The sequence below is a fragment of the Microcaecilia unicolor genome, chromosome 10 (assembly GCF_901765095.1).
Source record: "Microcaecilia unicolor chromosome 10, aMicUni1.1, whole genome shotgun sequence".
In the NCBI taxonomy this organism is placed as follows: domain Eukaryota; kingdom Metazoa; phylum Chordata; class Amphibia; order Gymnophiona; family Siphonopidae; genus Microcaecilia; species Microcaecilia unicolor.
Genome location: NC_044040.1, coordinates 220571935 through 220594715, shown reverse-complemented (window position 1 = coordinate 220594715; position 22781 = coordinate 220571935). Strand labels below are relative to the sequence as shown.

At 44.1% G+C, this 22781-nt stretch overlaps 1 protein-coding gene across 3 annotated transcripts in view; it reads right to left on the bottom strand.

Moving 5' to 3' along the window:
• The window catches only part of LOC115478606 (major facilitator superfamily domain-containing protein 8-like), a 75158-nt gene that overhangs the window by 37939 nt on the left and 14438 nt on the right, over positions 1–22781 (bottom strand). Inside the window, exons 1-2 of one of the 3 annotated variants that reach the window (XM_030216088.1) lie at positions 3338–4551; positions 1500–1685 (exon numbers count right to left, since the gene is read on the bottom strand). The exons of the other annotated variants lie outside the window; for them this stretch is intronic. Of the exons in view, the coding sequence (XP_030071948.1) occupies positions 1500–1685; positions 3338–3413 (262 nt within the window). The 5' untranslated portion in view covers positions 3414–4551. Of the gene's footprint in view, positions 1–1499; positions 1686–3337; positions 4552–22781 lie in introns of those variants that run through there. 3 annotated transcript variants of the gene reach the window in all.

The following is a 22781-nucleotide window of genomic DNA, read 5'->3' as shown; positions in this document are numbered from 1 at the left end:
TGTCCACAATTAATCCCCCCCACCCCACCCCACTTCGTGCTGATTACTCCCATCTTCTTAGGAGCTTATAAAGAAAAGCTTTCAATGCTTAGTTTCCATCTTCTTGCCATTCAGGGATTACATAGTAACATAGTAGATGACGGCAGAAAAAGATCTGCACAGTCCATCCAGTCTGCCCAACAAGATAAACTCATATGTGTATACCTTACCTTGATTTATACCTGCCTTTTTCAGGGCATAGACCCTACAAGTCTGCCCAGCAGTATCTCCTGCCTCCCAACCACCAGTCCTGCCTCCCATCACCGGCTCTGGCACGGACCGTATAAGTCTGCCCTCCACTATCCTCTTCCCCCACCTGCTCCGCCACCCAATTTTGGCTAAGCTTCTGAGGATCCATTCCTACTGCATAGGATTCCTTTATGCATATCCCACGCATGTTTGAATTCCGTTACCGTTTTCATCTCCACCACCTCCCGCGGGAGGGCATTCCAAGCGTCCACCACCATTTGGGGATTCTCTGTGTTTATCCCATATATTTCTCAATTACCACATTTTCTGGAAGGACATCAAAGGCATCCACCACCATTTCTATGAATAAACATTAATTGATAGTTTCCGGAATATGCCTCTCTTTGCAGCTTCATTTCATGTCCTCTAGTTCTACAGAGTACTGCATCCAAAAAAGCTATGTTACTCTACGTATGCAGTACTTAGGATTAGTTTATACTATTAAGAGAAGAAATGAATGAACATGTCAAGGACATGGGGACAAGACACAATGCTGAAGTGAAGGAAGCTCAAAAGGAATGGGAGAAAATGCCTGAGCAGACTTTGAGGAAAAGTCTTAAGACATAAAACAGAGGCAGAATTGAAATAATTGCATAAAGCTTTTTCCATGTTTACAGCATGTATGTACAACTGCTACACAACATGTTTTATAAATAGAGAGGTATAGGAGAAAGTGGGATGTTTGACCACAGAACACCAAAAACTGGATAGATTGATCTTAAAAACACTTGTTTATTGGTGAAAAAAGACTCGACACAAACGTTGTGTTTCGGCCGTTAGGCCTGCATCAGGAGTCTCAGTCGACGGAGAACAGCTGATGTAAACGTTGAAAGACACGTGGTGTGTTGATCTACGAGGTGGGTCTTTAAAAAGATCTTTTCAAAGAAACTTGCTCGTAGACAATTGGAGTGCTAGACAATTGGACTGCCAGCGCAGGCACTCCAATTGTCTACGAGCAAGTTTCTTGGTGTTTTTTGTTGGCGTGGGAGTATGAGGTTGGGGCCATCAAGCCCCACTTGGTGATCTTGTTGGAGTGGGAGGTACATAGTTGAAGGTGTTCAGCACATTTATTGAATCCCCTGATGTAAATGTCACCACACGCCACTGCTGGCTACTAACAAAGCAACGCTATCTGTACGATATTTAGCAAAGTTATTCCATGTTCAGAAGCAGTTGCCCTGTATCTGGAGGGAAACATGTTGTTGACTCACCAGTTATCTCAAAGACGTTGGCGAATAGGATGATGGCCTTGGTGTGTCCTGTCCGGTCTGACCATTGTCCAAACAGAGGTCCAGAGAGAAGGCCACTGAAACTAAAGGCAGAGAGGCCCAAGCCCAGGAAGTAGGGCTCAGCATGAAGTGTTCGAAGATAATCCCAGATAGTAGGTAGGATCACAGCTAAAAAAAAAAAAAAAGCAAAAGACAGAATCCATCAGTGAGCAGATTATAAGGAAAAAGTAATCATCCACCATCTTCCCCAGAACTATCACTTTCCTTCCTCAGCCATCCTCTCCTCACTCTGCTTCATCAGAGCTAGCTCACCATCATCTCCCTCATCCCCTCAAAATACAGCATTGGAACCATTGTTACTCCAGTTTTAACCCTTTACTCTCATCCTCTTAAAAAAAAAAAAATGAAGCACTTTCCAATATAGCCCACATGCCTGACTTCTCTTCCTCCTCCCTCTCCCAGTAACTCCTCCTCTCCTCCATTCTCACCCACTCTCTACCTCCTAAAGATCCTGTGCTCCTCTAACATTGCTCTCAGTTCAAGATAACTCATTTCCCAGAACCTGATCACAGTAGCCGTTCCCCCTAATCCAACACATCCCCTGTATTCCTTTCCAGTCCTATTGCATCTTCCCCTCAGATCCAGGACTCCTTCTTATCACATACAGCACAACTGTACTTTCCACCTCAAAATCAGCACCCCTTCACTTGACGAGGTTACGTGTAGATGGGGGACTGGGGCCAGACCTGGGCCAGGAGATGGGGCGAGAAGCAGGTTGGTTGCCTGCTGGCCGGAAGGTTTCTATTTTTACTGGGAGAGGCAAGACATTCAAGTCTTAGTCCTAGCTTCTGACACCACCATTTGAGGTGATTTCTATAACTGGGGCCTCTCACATGCACGAACGTACAGACTACCTACACTTTCGTAAGTAGAGTTAACGTACACTCATACACATTCAGTTGCACATGAAACGGGGCAGAACATGGGAAAGGCAGGACAGTGCAGTCACTTACACAGGCCATATACACAATACCTTAGGTGTACAGCTGGGGTAACTATGGCTGCCTAGATTTTAGGTACATAAGTATTGCCATACTGGGAAAGACCAAAGGTCCATCGAGCCCAGTATCCTTTTTCCCACAGTGGCCAATCCAGGTCACAAATACCCGGCAAGATCCCAAAAATGTACAAAATATTTTATACTGCTTATCCCAGAAATAGTGGATTTTCTTCAAGTCCATTTAATAACGGTCTATGGACTTTTCCTTTAGGAAGCCGTCCAAACCTTTTTTAAACTCAGCTAAGCTAACCGCCTTTACCATCCTGATACTGAGTCACTCTAGTATTGTATACCAGAATTCAGGCGCCCAGATGCTGTTACAGAAAGGTTTTCACTGTGCAGCATCAGGGCACGTAAAATGAGTCACTCACTTATTCAATGTGCTCCCTCTATCTCTCAGTGCCTAGCGTACCAATTTAAAATAATTTAGTTAGGTTACACACTGTTTCCAGTTTAGTGGAAGTAAACTATACAATAAGTCATAAAACTTTACACTGTAAGTTCTTTGGGTTACAACTTATTGCAGTTCAGTATAATTTGTAGAAAATACTTTAACACATCCTCCACCAATGCCCTATAACACAAACATGCTGAGGCGTGTGTATGGTATCTAAGACTGGGAACCTCAAAGAGGTGCTTGTGTCCCTGGAGGCTGTTTGCATTCCTGCCATGACCCCATAATGCAATCCCTTGTGCTTTCCTAAATACAGGGCAGAGGCTGGCACGAGCAACGCGTCTATGAATCCACACTGCCTCTTACCATACTCAATGCCCCCAAAGAGAAAAATCAGTGCGATGCTGATATTGGTGAATCGTTTCTTCCTCTGGAAATCCATTCAGCTCTCAGGCACAAACCTGGCTCTGGAGAGATAGACACTGCTGCTGGATATCTCACTGCGGCCTGATGAAGTCTGACTTGGACCTACAACATGGTAATTATACTGAGCTTTTCAGTGGTGTCTTTCCTTCATTTGTCAGTCCAAAAGAAGATGCAGATGTATTAAATGCAATCTCTCCTGGGTCCTGTCTTCTGACACCTGGCAAACCAGTTTCTCCTGCCCCAGATCCACTCACATTACATTCCTCCTCCCTCTCTCACTGCCTCTATTATTCTCTCTCCCTCCCGTTCTTCCCTGTTTTTCTTCTATACTTCTGTACTTGATTATTCAGTCTCTGCTGGGAGTTTGACCTTTGTCTATTTCTGTCAATCTATCTCTGCTGGGAACTTGAGCTTCACCTCCTTATGCGCAGCCTATCTTTGCTAGAAATGTAAGATGTACCTCATTAGGTACTAATCAGCCGCTCTCTGCTGTCTCCTTGGGTACAGAGTTTCACTGTCAGTCTATTTTGCTATGAGTCAGACTTAAATCTGCTGGAATACAGCCTCTAACTCACAGTCTCTCTTCTGGGACATGTTTCCTTGACTGCAGTCTGTCTCTTCCTTGCCATGTGACTCCTCAAGAGTGAATCACTGTTAGTTGTTTTTTTTTCCTGAGTGTTTGACTTTGGTCTCCTCAGGTGCAGTGAGTCTGTCTGTCTGTTGCTGCTGCTGGGATTTTGCCTTGTCTCCTTGGGGCTTCAGTCTGTCTCTTTCTGCTAGGATTTTGTCATCTCTCTTCAGGTCTTCAGTCTCTTTCACCTCTCTTTCTGCTGGGATTCTGTTTTCTGCCTCTTAAGGGGTTTAGTCGGCATCTTGTCTCTCTGTGCTGGGAGTTTTCGCTTTGCTTCGGGTGCAGTGTGTATCTGTCTTCTTCTGCTGGGATTTTGCAGTCTCTCCTCAGAGGATCAGTCTATATTCTTCTGTTGGGACTCTTGCTCTGTCTCTACTCAGAGGTTCAGTCTCTCTCTTTCTGATAGAATTTTGCTCTGTCTCTCCTCCTCAGAGGATCAATCTGTCTCTTTCTGCTGGGATTTTGCCCTTTTTCTCTCTCTTTCTGATAGGCTTTAGCTTCAGCCTGTCTTTGTCTCTGCTGCTCTCCCCCCCACCCCTCTCCTTTTGACCCTGGCCTGGTAAGCACAATCCCCTCCCAGCCTGCCATAACAAGAACAAACTTTATTGCTTAATTTGAGCAGCAATAGACAATAGCTGAAAATTAGGAGGATGCCAGAGAAATTCGTGCTATAACCCTGGAGGAAAGACGAGAAACAGCAGTTTCAGCAGCAACACATGTTGTATCCTGCTACTGAGCCAGAACGTCAATCCGACAAGGGACAGTAACTTGAACTGAACGTGTAATTCTTTGCTTTTACCCTTTTAGGTGCTCCACTGGCAGCACTTGAACAATCAAAGGAGATTCCTTATATCTGAATAAGTGGCAGAAAAACCTTTTACTTTCTGGCAATTTCCTATGACCTGTTTAGAAGGGTTACTTGCACCAGCCTGTATACATGGGGACACCCTATACCTGGGAGCTTTCCAGGGAAATCTGGAAACACCTGGGGAATCTCTGGATGCTCCCAGCCCCTACCCTTCTTTTTCCTGCAAGCTTTGGGGGGGGGGGGGGGGGGGTACAAAAGATAATATCTTACTTTTGATCTAATGTTGCCACTTGGCCAGAAATGTAATATAACCAGAGACAATATTGAACAACAGCAACTCAAACCTCACAGAAGACTCTAGCTTGGGCTCATTTTCGAAAGAGAAGGACGCCCATCTTTCAACATAAATCGGAAGATGGACATCCTTTTCCCAGGGTAGTCCAAATCGGTATAATCGAAAGCCGATTTTGGACGTCCCCAACTGCGCTCAGTCGCAAGGATGCCCAAAGTTCAAGGGGGCATGTCGGAGGTGTAGCGAAGGCGGGACTTGGGCGTGCCTAACACTTGGACATCCTTGACCCATAATCGAAAAAAATAAGGACATCCCTGAAGAACACTTGGATGTTTTCACCCGGACCTGTTTTTCTTACGACTAAGGCACAAAAAGGTGCCCAAACTGACCAGATGACCACCGGAGAGAATTGGGGATGACCTCCCGTTACTCCCCCAGTGGTCACTAATCCCCTCCCACCCTAAAAAAAAATCTTTAAAAATATTTCGTGCCAGCCTCAGATGTCATACTCAGGTCCATGACAGCAGTATGCAGGTCCCTGGAGCAGTTTTAGTGGGTGAATGTCCTTCAGACAGGCAGACCCAGGCCCATCCCACCAACTTGTTACGTTTGTGGAGGAAGCAGCGAGCCCTCCAAAGCCCACCAGAAACCCTCTGTACCCATATATAGGTGCTCTCCTTCACTTGTAAGAGTGGTGTACAGTTGGGGGTAGTGGGCTTTGGGGGGCTCAGCACACAAGGTAAGAGAGCTATGTACCTGGGAGCAATTTATGAAGTCCACTGCAGTGCCCTCTAGGGTGCCCAGTTGCATTTGGTCGTTTCTGAGACGGACGTCCTTGGTTTCAAAAATCGCTGAAAATCAGAAGCGACCATGTCTAGGGACGACCATCTCTAATAAGGACAACCAAATTTAAGGATTTGGACGTCCCTGACAGTATTTTCGAAATGAAAGATGGACGTCCATCTTGTTTCGAAAATGTGTTTCCCTGCCCCTGGATCGGGACATTTTGCAAGGACGTCCAAATCGAAACGTGGACGTCCCTTTCGAAAATGCCCCTCTAGCTGTCAAGTTTAGCAGAGTCCTTAGAGGCGATCAGTTATCTGACCTTTTGGAACAAACTTGCCTTACATCTAATCAAAATTAATGTTGTAAAGTCCATAGTAATTGAATGAATCTCCCAAAGCAGCAATTCTAGGATCAGCAAATGAGCTGGAGAGACAAAGAATGGGGTCCTGTCAGTGTTTGCTTTGGCCAAGTTATTACCCTTCCATGCCTTCTGTTTGCATATGCTGTTTTCCTGATGATGGTTCAATCTATTTCTTTGCACAGGTCCGTTAGGCGGCTTTCCTTTCCTGTGATCTGAGATTTCTACTGCTCTCTAATGAACCTCGGTATGATATTGTAGCTTCTAAAGTTGGCACCATAATGTCTCAGCTGAACCTAGGCCTTATCAATACCCTTTCAAACTGCGGTGATCATCTTTTAATAAAGGATATTATTTTAATTTGGCTAACTGATGGCAAGCTTGTTTGTTTAACTCAAACTATCCTTGATTGTTTTTCATCTCTATAAGCATCCTAGGCAAAGGAAAGGGGGTGTCTTAGATGTGATTTTTTTTTTCTCTCCATTAACCATTCAGGTGCTTTATTCTAGTCTATTAGAATATTTACCATTTCGTTTATCTGCGTCTTGCCCTATTGACTTCCTCTTGCGTTATTATTAGGGCCAGCCAGGGGGAGAGGGTAAGATTCCCGAGGCCTAATGTTAAAATCGAGGCCCCCATTCGTAACTTTTAAAATAGCAGATGGGATGTCTGTATTCGATGTAGTGACCAAGTTGGTGTCTAGGAGTTTATTCACGAGTTGGTATAATTTCTTCGTGTCTTTGTAATCTGTCCCTATTTTAGTTTTACAGTATGATCTTTTGGTCTGTCTTATTGCATATTTGTATTTCCTTAGTGATTGTTTCCATGTGTTGAGTGTGTGTTCATCTTTTGTTTTTTTCCATGCTCGTTCAAGTTTCCTGGATTGCAATTTTAGCTGCTTCAGTTCATCGTTAAACCATGGTATCGAGTTCTGTTTAAGTGATGTTTTTGTTCGTAAGGGTGCTATTGCATCTAGCATACCTTTGCATCTTTTATCCCATTCCAAGAGGTAGTATATGGAGTCTGTTTGTGCTGTCCATTCATTGTCTTATATCAGTTGCCAGAATGCTGTCGTGTCTACATGACCTCTTTTTCTGTAGGATGTGTGTTCTTGGGTTAGGTGTGATCCCTTCCTCCGCCAGTGTAGGGATAGGTTTAGTTTGTAGTAATCAGTCCAGGGTGTTTCTGTCCATTTAATATCTGTTATTATAAAGTTCTGGTCTGTTGAAAGTTTATCTGAGATGAGAGCCAGTGTGTGCCCTTTGATGTAGGTTGCTTACATTTGTGGCCATTTGAGATCCCATAGGTGGAGGAATTCCTTACATCCTCGTGCGTTGGTTGAGTTTGGGTCTTCTAAGTGAAGATTGATGTCTCCTAGTACTAGTACGTTGGAGTTGGCTACACATGTGTTTGAGATGAAGTCCGTGAAGTTAGTCTGGCTTTCGTTCCAGTTACCTGGAGGTCTGTAAAACAAGATACAATTCAGATGATCGCGTAGAGTTTTGTTCTGGATTCTGATTGAAGCAATTTCAAGCTGAGGTGTCATGGACTCGGCAATGGTTTCAGTGGTGAAGTTGGATCGATAGATTAGTGCTATTCCACCACCTTTCTGGGCCAGTGTGTGATTTTGTATCCTGGAGGGCAGAGGTCTAGGATTTTGGGTCTTTTTGGTCGTGGTTCCAGGTTTCATTGATGAAGAGTAGGTCAAGGTTTTCTGTCATGATCCAGTCTGTTAATATTGCTGTTTTGTTTACTGCAGATCTGGCGTTGATGTAGCCCACTTGCATTGTTTGGGATGGGTCTTCTGAGTTTGGTGTTGTGTGGACTTTTATTAGTTGTAATTTCTTTGTTATGGTGGGTTTGTTTGGACCCTATTTGCATTCTGTAGTGGTTGTCCGCATGTTGGTGTTCTTCCTTTGTTTAAGTTGTTGTCGGTTTGATAGGGTGTGGTGTATCTGATCAGTCTTTGGTGGTTGTACAGTATGCGTATAATTTTATTTTCTGTCAGGGAGTGGTTAGTGTAAAGTGGATCAGTGTTAAGGAGTAAATTGTTAGTAGTAGTTTGAAGGTATTCATTTTGGTTTCTATTTACTGTGGGCTACTAATAAGACCGTGTACTGATGACTGGATGCATGATGAGGCTTTTGTTCTTTGGGGTGGGTCTGGTGTTCTAGTCTTGTGTGTGATTTCAGCTTTTCTTTCAAGCTGTTGAGGTCAGAACTGGAACAGGTTTCAATGATAGGTTAATGAGCAGAGGGGATGGGGGGAGAAGAGTAGTTCTGAGTCAGGGACCGCCGTTAATCTGTTTCTTAGTAGCTAAATGCTTCCCACCCTCTTTGCCCCTAGAATCTTCAGGGCTCCTATTTCTGGTTTTGGCTGGAGGCAGCGGGGAGGGGGGAACTTCAAGTTAATTAGCAGGGATGTGTCATACATGCAAGATTCCAACTTCAGAGCATTTTCAAGGTAACTAGCAGGGAGGTGTCAAACATGCAACACAAAGAACTCAAGTTGGAAGATTCCCTCTCACTCTGATATCCTGCCTCAGAGTTTCTGATCAATTCTGCAACGGTCACTCTGCCTTTTTAGCAGAGAAGAGGTATGAAGTTCATAGGAAAAAATTGAAGGTGGCACAGACTCAGGTTATGTTTCTGGGCCACGAAATTGGTGCCCGGAGGCGCAGCCTCGGTCCAGAAACTATGAAGCATGTTTCCAAAGTATATATGCCTTCCAATGTTACCAAACTCAGAACTGTGTTAGGTATGCTTAATTTTTGTCTTTTATGGATACCTAATTATTCAGAACGTACTAAGCCCTTTTACCAGAAATTGTCGGGAAAACATAATTTCAAATTTGAATCTCTCGAATTTATTGATGCTGAAATATTAGCTTTACTGACTTTGGTGAAAGATGTAATGCAGAGCTCCCCACTTGCTACGGTTGATATGTCACATGATGTGCATTTGTGGATAACTCATGATGAAAATACATGGGCTGCTTTAATAACTCAGCATGATGATGATATAGCTTGTGGATATTTATCTGGGACTTTTACCCCAGTTGAATTAGGATTTGCATTGTGTGAAAAAGGACTTGTGACTGCAGCTACTGTTTTAAAATTATAAAGCTATATACCTCATCTGCCAGTAGTTATTCATAGCTCACATGATGTTAAGTATCTTTTGAACAAACATATTAGTCGCATGACTCCTTCATAAGTGGTACTACTTAGTACTGTACACCGAATACAACCCCTTACTTCAACAGAATTGCAACGTTTGGATCCCTTGATTACTATGAGTGAAAGGACCGGTTTATTTCCTCACCAGTGTACTGTCCAGTTACCCTCACTGCCTGCTTCTTTAAGTATTCAATTTGAAATTTTACATATGGGCTCAGTCTGGTTTACGGGCAGATCCCGCCAAAGGAGAAATTAGACCTTACCTGCTAATTTGCTTTCCTTTAATCCCTCCGGACCGGCCCAGGATTGGACTGATGGGTTGTGCACGTCTACCTAGCAGGAGGAGACTGAGAAAAAAACTTTGACTAGATAGCCAATAAGAGCCCTGGTCATGTGACCCTAGCCCCAAGTATTTAAATAACAAAGCAGAAAGAAGAAGAACAGTCTGTGCCCCAAGGAATTCAAGCAACCAGGGAGCACTGTTGAAGACGTGCTCAAAGGCTCACCGACAACTCTCACCAGAGCAGCGGTATGGCCTTGTCATAATGGCTCACCAAGTACCCTAACCAGGGCATCGGTATGGCCAAACTATAATGGCTCACCACATACCCTTACCAGAGCAGCGGTATGGCCTAAACTATAATGGCTCACCACATACCCTTACCAGAGCAGCGGTATGGCCTTAATAGAAACTGTTTTTTTTTTAACCCATTTATTTATGGTTTAACTTGCAAACAAAACAGCTCAACAAACAAAGAACTGAACACATCTCTGCAAACCATGGAACATAGAGAACTAGACAGAAATATATCACACGGGAGGGGCCTGGGCCGGTCCGGAGGGATTAAAGGAAAGCAAATTAGCAGGTAAGGTCTAATTTCTCCTTCCTTAGCATCCCTCCGGACCGGCCCAGGATTGGACTGATGGGACGTAACAAAGCAGTAGTCCTACGGGAGGGACCCCAGCAAACCTGCTGAGATTACCCGCGACGCAAAGACCGCCTCTTGCCGACATTGAACATCAAGCCTGTAATGCTTAGAAAAGGAATGGAGAGAAGACCACGTAGCTGCCTTACAAATCTCCGCTGGCGGAACCAAGGAACACTCGGCCCAGGACGCTGCCTGCCCTCTAGTTGAATGAGCTTTAACCGAGTCCGGGACTGCCTTACCTGCTAAAAGGTAGGCTGACGCTATCATCTCTTTGATCCACCTAGATAACGTGGGCTTAGAAGCCGACAAACCCTTAAGGTGACCGGCCAACAGAAGGAAAAGACGGTCCGTGCGACGAAAATCCTTAGTAACTGCGAGATACCGTTTAAGCACCCTCTTAACATCCAGAGTATGCAACCGTCTCTGTTCCTGCGTCCCTGAGGCCGATCCTAGAACCGGCAGAAACACTGACTGGGATAGATGAAATCGAGACAGCACCTTAGGCAAAAAGGAAGGCACCGGACGAAGAACCACTCGTTCCTTTGAAAATTGCAGAAATGGAGATCTACATGAGAAAGCTTGCAACTCCGAGACTCTCCTAGCCGAGGCAATAGCCACCAAAAACACTGTCTTAAGAGTCAAATCCTTCAACGAACATGCACGCAATGGCTCAAAAGGAGGTTTTGTCAAAGACGAAAGGACCAGATTAAGATCCCAAGATGGGAACACTGACCTAACCGGAGGACGAAGAAGACTGACTCCCTTCAAAAAACGTACTACATCGGGCAGCCTAGCGAAAGACCTACCCCTAATCCTACCTCTGAAACAGGAAAGAGCTGCCGCTTGCACCTTAAGAGAAGAAAGAGACAGCCCTTTATCAAACCCTCGCTGTAAAAAATCTAACATCTGAGCCACTGACGCGCCGAAAGGACGAATGTCAGCCTCTACACACCAAGCCTCAAAAATTCTCCAAGTGCGAATATAGTTCAGAGAGGTGGAACGCCGACGAGAACAAAGCATGGTGGAAATCAATGGTTGTGAAAAACCCCGCTTAGCTAAACGGGCTCGTTCAAGAGCCAAGCCGTAAGACAAAATCGAGCCGGATCTGGATGTGGGACTGGCCCTTGTACCAACAGAGCCTTGTGCAACGGGAGTCGAAAAGGAGGCGCCACCGACAGACGTTGCAGATCCGCGTACCAAGGACGCCGAGGCCAGTCCGGTGCCACCAGAATTACCGGTCCTCTGTGTTCCTCGATCCTCTGCAGGAGACGACCTATTAGTGGCCAAGGAGGAAACGCATAAAGAAGGTCGGGGGGCCACTGCTGCAAGAGAGCGTCTACCCCTGCCGCTCTTGCATCCCTTCGTCGACTGAAGAACCGAGGGACCTTTGAGTTGAGACTGGTGGCAAAAAGATCGAGAACTGGAGTACCCCAGCGCTCCACTATAACCTGAAACGCCTGAGCGCTGAGAGCCCATTCTCCCGGATCGAGAGTGTGGCGACTGAGGAAGTCGGCTTGAACGTTCTCTACTCCTGCTACGTGGGATGCTGAAATGGCCGTTAGATGAACTTCCGCCCAGGAAAGGAGACTCTCCGCCTCCCGACACAATAGTCGGCATCTCGTTCCTCCCTGACGATTGATATAGGCCACTGCCGAGGCATTGTCCGAAAGGACCCGCACCGCTTTGCCTACCAGAAGAGAACTGAAGTGTTGCAGAGCCAACCGAATCGCCCTGGTCTCCAAAAAGTTGATTGATTGAATGGCTTCCAGTTGAGACCAGAGACCCTGAGTCCACTTGCCTAGACAATGCGCTCCCCATCCTCGGAGACTGGCATCTGTTGTTAACGGTATCCACCGAGGAGACTCCAAAGGCATTCCTACCGTCAGATTCTTCATCCGCAGCCACCAGAACAGGGAGCTGCGTTCTCAGTTGCGGAGAGGTAGTCGCATCAGTAGTGAATCCCTCTGAGAGGACCACCGGGAGAGAAGGGACCACTGAAGAGGCCTCATATGAAGCCTGGCCCAGGGTACTGCCTCTATAGTGGCTGCCATGGAACCGAGCACCTGAAGATAATCCCGAGCACATGGACGGTGGTGCTGAAGTAACTCCCTTATCTGGACCTGAAGCTTTACAATCCTGGCCTGCGGCAGAAAGACTCGGCCCCGCGCTGTGTCGAACACAACTCCCAAATACTCCAGAGACTGAGAAGGAACTAACCGACTCTTGGCTACATTGACCACCCAACCTAGAGACTGCAAAAACTGCATCACTCGACCTGTGACTTGACAACTTTCCTGATAAGACTTCGCTCTGATTAACCAGTCGTCTAGGTATGGATGAACAAGAATCCCTTCTTTTCTGAGGGCCGCTGCAACCACGACCATGACTTTGGTAAATGTGCGTGGAGCCGTCGCAAGGCCGAAGGGCAATGCAAGGCCGAAGGGCAATGCTCGAAACTGGTACTGTTGATGAAACACCTATTGAAATTGTACAATATAGACTTCCGGACACTTATACTGCTTAGACTGCTGTGTTATATGTATTATAGTCTAAGGCATTACAAGAGAATGTATCCATAGTCACAGATTCTAGCTATGTATTTTCCTCATTTCACTCACATATTCAAAAATGGAATCAGAGAGGTATGATTTCCTCTACTGGTCACCCTTGAAGTCATATTACCTTGTGGAATAAAGTATATGAAGCATTACAAGCACATCATAAGAAAAAGTTACATACAGCCATCAAATGGATTAAAGCTCATCAAGAATCTGTGTTCTCTTATGAGATCAATGATAACCATAAGGCAGATGATTTGGCTAAAGAAGTACGTAAGTACATAAGTAATGCCATACTGGGAAAAGACCAAAGGTCCATCGAGCCCAGCATCCTGTCCCCGACAGCAGCCAATCCAGGTCAAGGGCACCTGGCAAGCTACCCAAACGTACAAGCATTTTATGCAAGTTATTCCCAAAATTGTGGATTTTTCCCAAGTCCATTTAGTAGTGGTCTATGGACTTGGCCTTTAGGAAACCGTCCAACCCTTTTAAACTCTGCCAAGCTAACCGCCTTCACTACGTTCTCCAGCAACAAATTCCAGAGTTTAATTATGTGTTGGGTGAAGAAACAAGTTCTCCTATTTGTTTTAAATTTACTACACTGAAGTTACTGAAACACCGCTTAATTATGATAATGATAGCACAGGAGGTGTTATTATGGTTGTAGACACTTCTGTGCCCAAAACAATGACCGGGAATGAGCTATATGAAGCTTTACAAGCCTCGGCCACACAGGGAGAATTGAAGGCCTGGCAACAATCTGGCTGCTCCTTGAGTCCTGAAGGTCTCTGGACGCACCCTGCTGGTCAGATTTGTGTAACGCAACATTTATTTTTATTATTACATTCCTTACATTATCCCTTGCATTTGAATGCTAATACCTTGTATGAACACTTATCTTCCAAAATTTGGGCACCTCAAATGCTCTATGTCATGCTATAGTGGGAGGGTGTTACAAATGTTTTTTAAACACCCCCAAACATGGAAATGTGGTGCCACCTGGTCATTTGCCCACGGTCCAGGGACCAGGATTACACTGGTACTTTGATTTTAATTATATGATTATACCTGCTAAAGGGAAGAGATTTTTACTTGTACGTGTTGATGCTTTTTCTAAATGGGTTGAAGCAATTCCCTGTACCCGAGAAACTAGTCAGGTGATGGCACAGGTACTCTAATGATATTATTCCCAGATTTGGCATCCCTTGTAAAATTACCACTGATAATGGCTCTCATTTTGTAAATGAATTAATTCAAACCTTGACCTCCAAATTGCAAATTACTCACCACACGGTGAGCGTTTACAAGACCACAAGCAATGGTTTAGTTGAAAGATATAATGGCTTGTTTAAATTGCGACAATTTATGTCCCATGGCATCAAATCCTGGTTGGATGCCTTACCTTTAGCGCTGCTCATCCTGCGTGCTTCACAATCTGCTTCATTAAAGTTGAGCCCATTCCAGTTGTATACTGGATGCAAAATGCGTCTCATCCCTGGTAATCCTGATCATCACTTGCCTGTTACTTACTTGGTGTACTGGGATCAGTTACAATCCAAAATAACATCTTTGTCTTGCCTCTCTCAGGAAATGCAAGACAACAGGGGGAATGACACGGACCCTCCTAAATTGCACACTTTAAAGATTGGAGATTTGGTACATCACAAACATTACACACACAAGACTTGGAAAGATCCTGTTTACATTGGACCCTTTCGCACTGAGGCATTATCTGCCACCGCAGTAAACTTGCAATGTAGGAGTGGACAAGCGAACACTGTACACGGCCTGCAGCCATCACTAGACTGGCAGGACAACCTCAAGCTCTGTGCATACTACCTATGGACTTTGCTCTTTGCACACAACTTATGGATTTGCCTTCTTTGTGGCATACTTTATACTTGGATGTTTATTGAACATTTGCATCTTCTTGTATTGTGCCTTAACCATCAACTGTCAGCTCCTGATAGCTAGATAGATAACTGATTCAGACAGGATGCAGACGCATTAGATAAACAGCATTACACACTGTTTACTTTGTCTGGACTTTTGTACTAACAGGATTTTCTATTTGGACTTTGCATTCACACTTGCACCTTTGCTTTGTACCAAAACCTAAGCTTACATATAATGAGCCTAGACTAAGACCTAAACCTGTGCAGTTTAGACTTTTACTAGTAGTATGTATTTGTTAACCAGTAGCTAGATAAGTTGTAGTAGTCAGCAATTTAGGATTGTAGGGAAGGCAGCTGGCTCTGCCAGCGCAGTCTTGTGATTCAGGCATAGAGGCTGTATTGTGTAAATGTGCTGGAACACTGCAATAAGTTACATTTCTTGCAAAGTAACAATTTCTATGAAAGCTATGAAACTGACGTATCTTTTCTCTGTGAGAACTACAGAACTACTAATGTATTGCGCATGTGTATGTGTGACGTATGATGCATTTTATGCGCATGACCAGTAATCTGTATAAGAACGAGTGTCAGATGACGCTCGTGACGCAGTATCCTGAGACTGAACTCGGTACTGTTCATTGCTAGCAATAAAGCTGCCTCGTTTTCAGAACCATTTGCCTCTTGTCTCCTGATTTACTTAGCCGAAGATTCTGTTACAGCAACACCATACTTCTTGGGTACATCTTAAAGATATAAGAACTTTCCAACCTTTTCAGAATCAGGATATTACTAACGATACTGATTCAATAGTAGATGGATGCTCGTGAATGTACCCTCAATATTTTTGGATTTGCTTTTCTGTGTACTTTTATTTTAACATTAATCTTGATGATTCTTGAGAAATACTGCATTATTTTTTGTGACTAATATTAATAACTATAAGGATGTATAACTATATGTTTATTTACTTTGCTATCTTTGTTAAAGTCTGTCAATCACAAGTTGCCAATTCCAAGGATGTTGTTGACAGCCCTAATAATGTAGATCCCCAGGAGGTGGATAGATACTACGCTTATGGGTACTATCCAGTCAAGACTACCATAAAATTTAATGAAACCGATGAGACAGTTACGTTGCAATTAGATGTTTGCAGTATAGCCTCTTGGGGATCCTTAGAGTGGCAGAGATGGTAGTCTAAATTCTATGTTTATCTGTGCACTTATATTGAAATGAATAATTATGCATCTCCTTGTACACAATGGTCAAATGTATGGTGGTACACTGGACCCAATTATCCAACCAGTGGACATTCTGCTTGGCATAATCCCCTACGTACAAATATCACCATTGTTCGACAATTGGTTGACCCCACAACCTGTGAAATAGGGAAGTGTAATCCTATGCTCATCACCTTCAAGGGGATGTATAAGGCAATGAACCGCACCTTTGGCATAGGAATAGATGCCACTAACACGGATCCTATTGGCTGCTTTCGCATTAGTCACTTCTTCTTCACCATCCCATGCTAACCCTTAGTACCCCAAACTATTGAAACAAAAATTCCCATCAGAATTCTCAATGTAACCAGTCTAGAGGAAACATTTGCTTGAGACTGGTTATGGTGACACAAATTTGTGGATGGATTGGATTCACAACTTTGAATTCATCTGATCGTTACGTTTGCTCCTCCTCTCACCCTGAGCCCGTGACTGTTCCCTTTCCTTTGAATTTTATGAATGACTATAATGGAACTATGTGTATGCTAAAATTACTTCAAGGTAGCAAAACTAATGAAGCATCCTGTCTTTCCCAAGTCTTAAGAAAGTTGGGAGAGTCTATTTGTTCGGCCTAGTTTGTGTTATATATACGTTTCCAGAATTGTTCCAGGTCGATTATACCTCTTGAGAAATATGTGGTGACTTTATCAGGCTGGGGAGGTCCTGCGTTTGGCCAGTTCAGCGAGAATTGTAGTTTGAAATTTGCCCCAGTTCAGACTCAGGGTCTATCTCATTCAAATCAAGAGCCCTAGTTTAAGTCTAAATTAGGTTGAATGAAATAGAATGTTAAATGCAGAAATCACGCTTATGTCAGATTTTCCATCTGCCTTTAAATCTTTGGATATTCCTACAAACAGTAAATTAATACATCTAAAAATATATCTCTCTTAATAGCTAAGGCTCTTAATGTCTCTAAACTATACTGAGGATCCTCATGATTCTGTTTCGACATCTTCAACTATGACATCTAACGTTTTTGCAGCCCATTTCTAAACTAAAATTCTTACTCTACAGTGATCATCGATTACTAACATTCAAGCTGCTTCTAGTGGCCAGGGCACCACTACACATTTTTCTATTCAGTCTTCCTACCCTTCCATAACCTCTCAATATTAACTTGACAAGAACTATGTAGTACATTGTCTTCCTTTCGCCCAGTGTCAGCTTTTGCTCTCAAACGCATGATCTATCCCATCAAATTTGGTAAAGAAGTTTGAGGTGCCTTTGCCAATCTATAATCTCCTCTAGCATTGATAATGGGGTAGGTTCCATATGCTAGGGAAAAAAAAATCACATTTACCCTTTAAATAAAGAGCATAGCATCAGCAAAAGTGTGGTTACAAACTACTGCCCTGTTACAAATTTACCTTTTATTATCAAACTTAGCAGAGTCCTAGGAGACAATCAGTTATCTAACCTTCATTATCTAGCTAGAAGGTTGTTAGGCTGTATAGAGAGAGGTGTGACCAGCAGAAGAAAGTGGGTGTTGATGCCTCTGTATAAGTCGTTGGTGAGGCCCCACCTAGAGTACTGTGTTCAGTTTTGGAGGCCGTACCTTGCGAAGGATGTAAAAAGAATTGAAGCGGTGCAAAGAAAAGCTATGACAATGGTAAGGGATTTGCGTTACAAGACGTATGAGGAGAGACTTGATGACATGAACATGTATACTCTGGAAGAAAGGAGAAACAGGGGTGATATGATACAGACATTCAAATATTTGAAAGGTATTAATCTGCAAACGAACCTTTTCCGGAGATGCGAAGGCATTAGAACGAGAGGACATGAAATGAGATTGAAGGGGGGCAGACTCAAGAAAAATGTCAGGAAGTATTTTTTCACAGAGAGTAGTGGATGCTTGGAATGCCCTCCTGCGGGAGGTAGTGGAAATGAAAACGGTAACAGAATTCAAACACGCGTGGGACAAACAAAGGAATCCTGTTCAGAAGGAATGGATCCTAAGGAGCTTAGCTGGGATTGGGTGGCAGAACCGGTGGCGGGAGGCGGGGATAGTGCTGGGCAGACTTATACGGTCTGTGCCAGAGCCGGTGGTGGGAGGCGGGGATAGTGCTGGGCAGACTTACACGGTCTGTGCCCTAGAGGTAACAGGTTTAGCTCTAGCTTGGTTTCATTTCTATGTATCTGACAGAATTTATAAGGTATGTTGGCAGGATACAGTCTCTGCCCCATATAACTTTTGCTGGTCCCTATTCTTTTCAATTTATCTCCCTCTTGGTCACTCCGCGTCCCTTGATTTAACACAATTTATTTATGCAAATGATATTCAGATCATGTCCATTATCAATCTCCGAAATCCATAAATCTTCCTGAAATAACTTTCTATTACCACCTCCTGGTTGACATCTCATACATGGAAACTAAATCCAGAGAAAACGTGAGCTTTGTTATTCTCCGAGACAGATGTGTCTGGGATGATACTAAACTTCTGCTCCGTCCCTCTGTAAAAATTCTTGGAGTAATCTTAGACCTTCCATCTTCACATTTCCACAGTAATCAGTAATTGATACTTTAAAATTAGGATGATCAATTCAAAAACTCATTAGACAGGAAGGCTATTTGTCCTTTACTTCAAATATATTAGTTCTGAGCAATTTATACTACTGTAATGTTTTATTTCAAGGAATCAATACAGTTGATCTTTACAAACTACTTCAAAAGTAAGGGTAAGGCCATTAAATGATTGCTTTAGGCAATCAGTCCTGGCTCACAAAGACATCCTGGCACAATACTTACAGCCAACCCTGATTATGGTCTGAGCCCAGACAATTTAGGGAACTTTCTCCCACACTGTGGGCAATGGGTGAAACCTTTTCTTCATCTGGGACATCTTCATACAAGAAAACAAACAAAAAAAAACTGATATAAGATGTATTACAGACAAATCTCTCTTAATGTAAACCACTTTGATAGCTTTCAGGTGCTATACAAGGAATTAAATAAAAATAAATAAAAAACCAGTTTCATTCAATCCTGACCATTGGGTTGGTGTTTCTCCCCAACCGGTAGATGTAGATAAAAACTGAACTCTTCCCATCACCGGTGTTAAAAGGCTGGCACAGGCTAGAATCCTCCAGTAAGCAAATTCCAAAGCAGAGCCAGCACTACTGATTTGCCCTCTCCATTTCTGTTTTTTAAAACCCTTACAGAACCTCTGCAGAATAGACCTAGTAGCTTAACTGAAGTCTGTACATTCCCTCAGAGACCTCCACTCTGCAGTCTTCCAGGGACAGACCTAGCGTGCCATCAGGTTTGCAGGATATCCTGATGAGCTTCTCCAAAAAGGAAGTTTGCTTGTGTACCTTGGAACCTGAATCTGCAGCTCAGTGACTGAGCCACAATCACCTGCAAAGCTTCCAAGGTACAGGAGCAAACTTCCTTTTTGGAGAAGCTCATCGGGATATCCTGCAATCAGGTCATTCAGTAAATCGAGGAAGGTGGCACCAGACTCCAAGCCCACTAATGTTGTGCCCAAAGGTGAAGGAACCAGGCGATAGCCCCAATCGTGGGATACCTGGAACCCCCCCATCATGGCCAACACAACAATCTGCTTAAGGAGCTGTTGACCTTCCTTTTATGAGCCCCTTCCCCTCCCCCTTACCGGAATGGTGGTGGCCTTGATCACCCTCTGTGGCCAAGGCATCCACTTTGGGGAAGTGCAATAGCCTATCAAGCTCACCTTTCTGTAGTAGGCACCTAGTACCTCAGTGCCGGGCACACATCTATGGTTCACGTCCCAGAAACACCATGATCAAGTATATAATATCACTTTCGTTATTGATCTTAAGTTGATAATGAATGACTACTGGGCAGACTGGACGGACCATTCAGGTCTTTCTCTGCTATCACTTACTATGTTACTACAACTCTCCGGGACCCTCCCACTCAGCCAAGACAGGCTGTGAAAGGGCCATATGTAGGGGAAAACAACCTGGGCAGCTCTCAGGGACAGGGTTCCCATCCAAGATTATGAGATTTGCAGGGCACAGGACACTGAAATTAAAGAGGCAACTCTCCACCTCCTTTTAAAATAAAGAAGGGACCTTTATATTCTCGGCCATCTCATGGGTGGGGTTGCACCAAATTCCTCCTCCAAACCCCAGGGGGGCCTCCTGAAGAGATGCAGGTGGGACCTCTGTGCCTTATTCACAATCACTTCAGTGTCCCATGTGGGTTGTTCGCAAACAATCACTGGTGCCCTACTGCTGCGGGAGTGGAGTCACCTGTAAAGCATGATTAAGGGTCACCGAACCCCTCCATGCTTTAGCAAGAAGGTGCCAAAATTTCTGCCATTTCCATTAAAGATGGAGGGGCTGCAGCTGACATGATGTCACCATGTACCTCTAGCGACAGGCCAGCTCCCTCACTGCCCCCAAGCCTGGGAGATGAAAGGACCACATTGGGCACTGCTGGTTGCAAATAGGGCAAAGGAGCCATTGGCGCTACTCAGCTGCTGCCCCCCTCCCACCATCATAATAATGCAGAAGAACCCTAATGCCACCCCTCCCCCTCAAAAACACCAGCCCTCGACTAACCCATTGAACTAGACCAGAATACTTCTCTAGACGACGACTCCTGAGCCTGATTTCCCTGCTTAGGGCCAGACTACACCATGCTTTCAATTTATTTTTAAAGAACTTTATTCACACAGGGAAACCAAGAGAATAAAAACAATCCTAATTTCTTTTTTTCTCTGCTGTAGGCCCTGTAAAGGGAAGCTGGGGGGGGGGGGGGGGGGGTACTTGCTAGGTTCCCACCCTACCCCACTGGCAGGGACCTATGTCAGACTACCTGGCTTAACTGTGGTGAGGACTATGACACAGACCCCAGGACATATCAGCCCAAAGACCTAGCCCTGGGGATATAGGCCGTGGACTGTAAATCTGGAGGTCACATCTACCTCACCAGCTGCTGGAGGAAAAGAAATAGACTGATTTTTGTCTGCACCAGCCCTTATACCAGTGATGTCACTAGGAAAGTCTATCTGCTAGTTGGTAAGGGATGCAACCCAATGATCTAGCAGAATGAAAGGGAAAATAACTTCTTTCTTTGGACACACCAAGGCGAAAAGCCTTGAATATGTGAGTGGAAACAACTGAGAAGAGCACTGTATGGGGAAGGGCTTTGCATACTTAGAACGTCACACACAGTTCTGAGCTCTGGGACAGCTGTTGTGTCCCACTATCATTTGGTTACATTACCCATATGTGTGCCCCATTCAGTCCTTCTTGTCAAAGTATGAGCAGAGAATTTCTAAAAGAAAATCAAGTACTACAAGGAAGGAGCATTAGAGATAGGCCATACGACAGTGGTTCTCAAACCTGGTCCTGGAGGCACCCCAGTCAGTCAGGTTTTCAGGATATCCACAATGAATATTCATGAGAGATTTGCATGTTGTGGGGGTAGTGCATGCAAATCTCTCATGAATATTCATTGTGGATATCCTGAAAACCTGACTGACTGGGGTGCCTCCAGGACCACGTTTGGAAACCACTGTCATGTCATATGGTCTTTATCTGCTCTCAGTTGCTCTATGAAAACATAAGGTCAAACCACATCAGGCATTTTGAAAGCATCGCTGCCACTGAGTATTTGCAAGCACACAGAAAAATGTGTGTACCACAAAAGAGAAAAAAATAGGTTTTGTAAATTTTCAGAAATATGTATTTAGTTTTGGGTTTCTTTTACTGTCTACCAGCAGCAAGGCCTTTCCCTCTTTGCTGCTTTTCTATCCCTCAGGTTAAGTAGAGCTGCTCCAGGCCTGACCCTCTCAATGTTACACATCTTCCCTTGTACTCTTATGGGCAGCCAATAGGGAAAGACAGGATGTCATTAGCACACTGTGGCATTCCTATGTACAAAACTAAGATCCACAATGTAATCATTCTCTTCCTTATGAAAGCCCATCCATGTGCCTTGTCCTGTTTTGTTTACTGTAATTTGACAGACTACCCTTCAGTTACTAAAACAGACACTTGTTTTCACCCTCTGGGTGTCACAAACAGAGAACCAGTCCGAAACTTAAGCTCGGGGCTCTGCTTCACCTACTGATTCCATAACACTACAGGAAACAGAGAAGGGCTGTGTTTAACATCTTTAAATACTTTAGGCTCACATATGATTTAGAATTTCTTTAGCCTAGTAAATCTCAACACAAAACAAAAAGACTTACAGAACTGCTGGTAAAAACAATAATAATAATATTGAATAAGGGCAAAAACGCTGGCCCGAGTCACTCTGCAGATTATCTAAAGATTAGCAGCATACCTACAAGATGAAGCCCTGCAGAAACTTGCACAGCTCTTTGGTCAAGCTAGGATGATAACAGGACTTATTTTTGTAAACAAGATGAATGCCCTGCTAGGGAAGGCAGGACAAAAAGAAGCTGCTACTCCCATCACCCTTATCAGAACTAGACTCCTGTGCCAAAATCAGGTAGCTCCATGCTGCAGTCTTTCTAGGTGAAGATTTTGTGGCTTGTGCTCAGCACATCTGCAAAATGCCTGTTGCTCCTTGTCCCAGTGCTGCATTAAAAAGCCAATTTCTTCATCAGGAGGTAAACCCTGGAGTCCACTTCAAAACCATGCAAGTTATTGGCATCACCCTGAAGCCTCATCAACAGCCCACCATAGGATACGTATGCCGACCTGAAAAGGA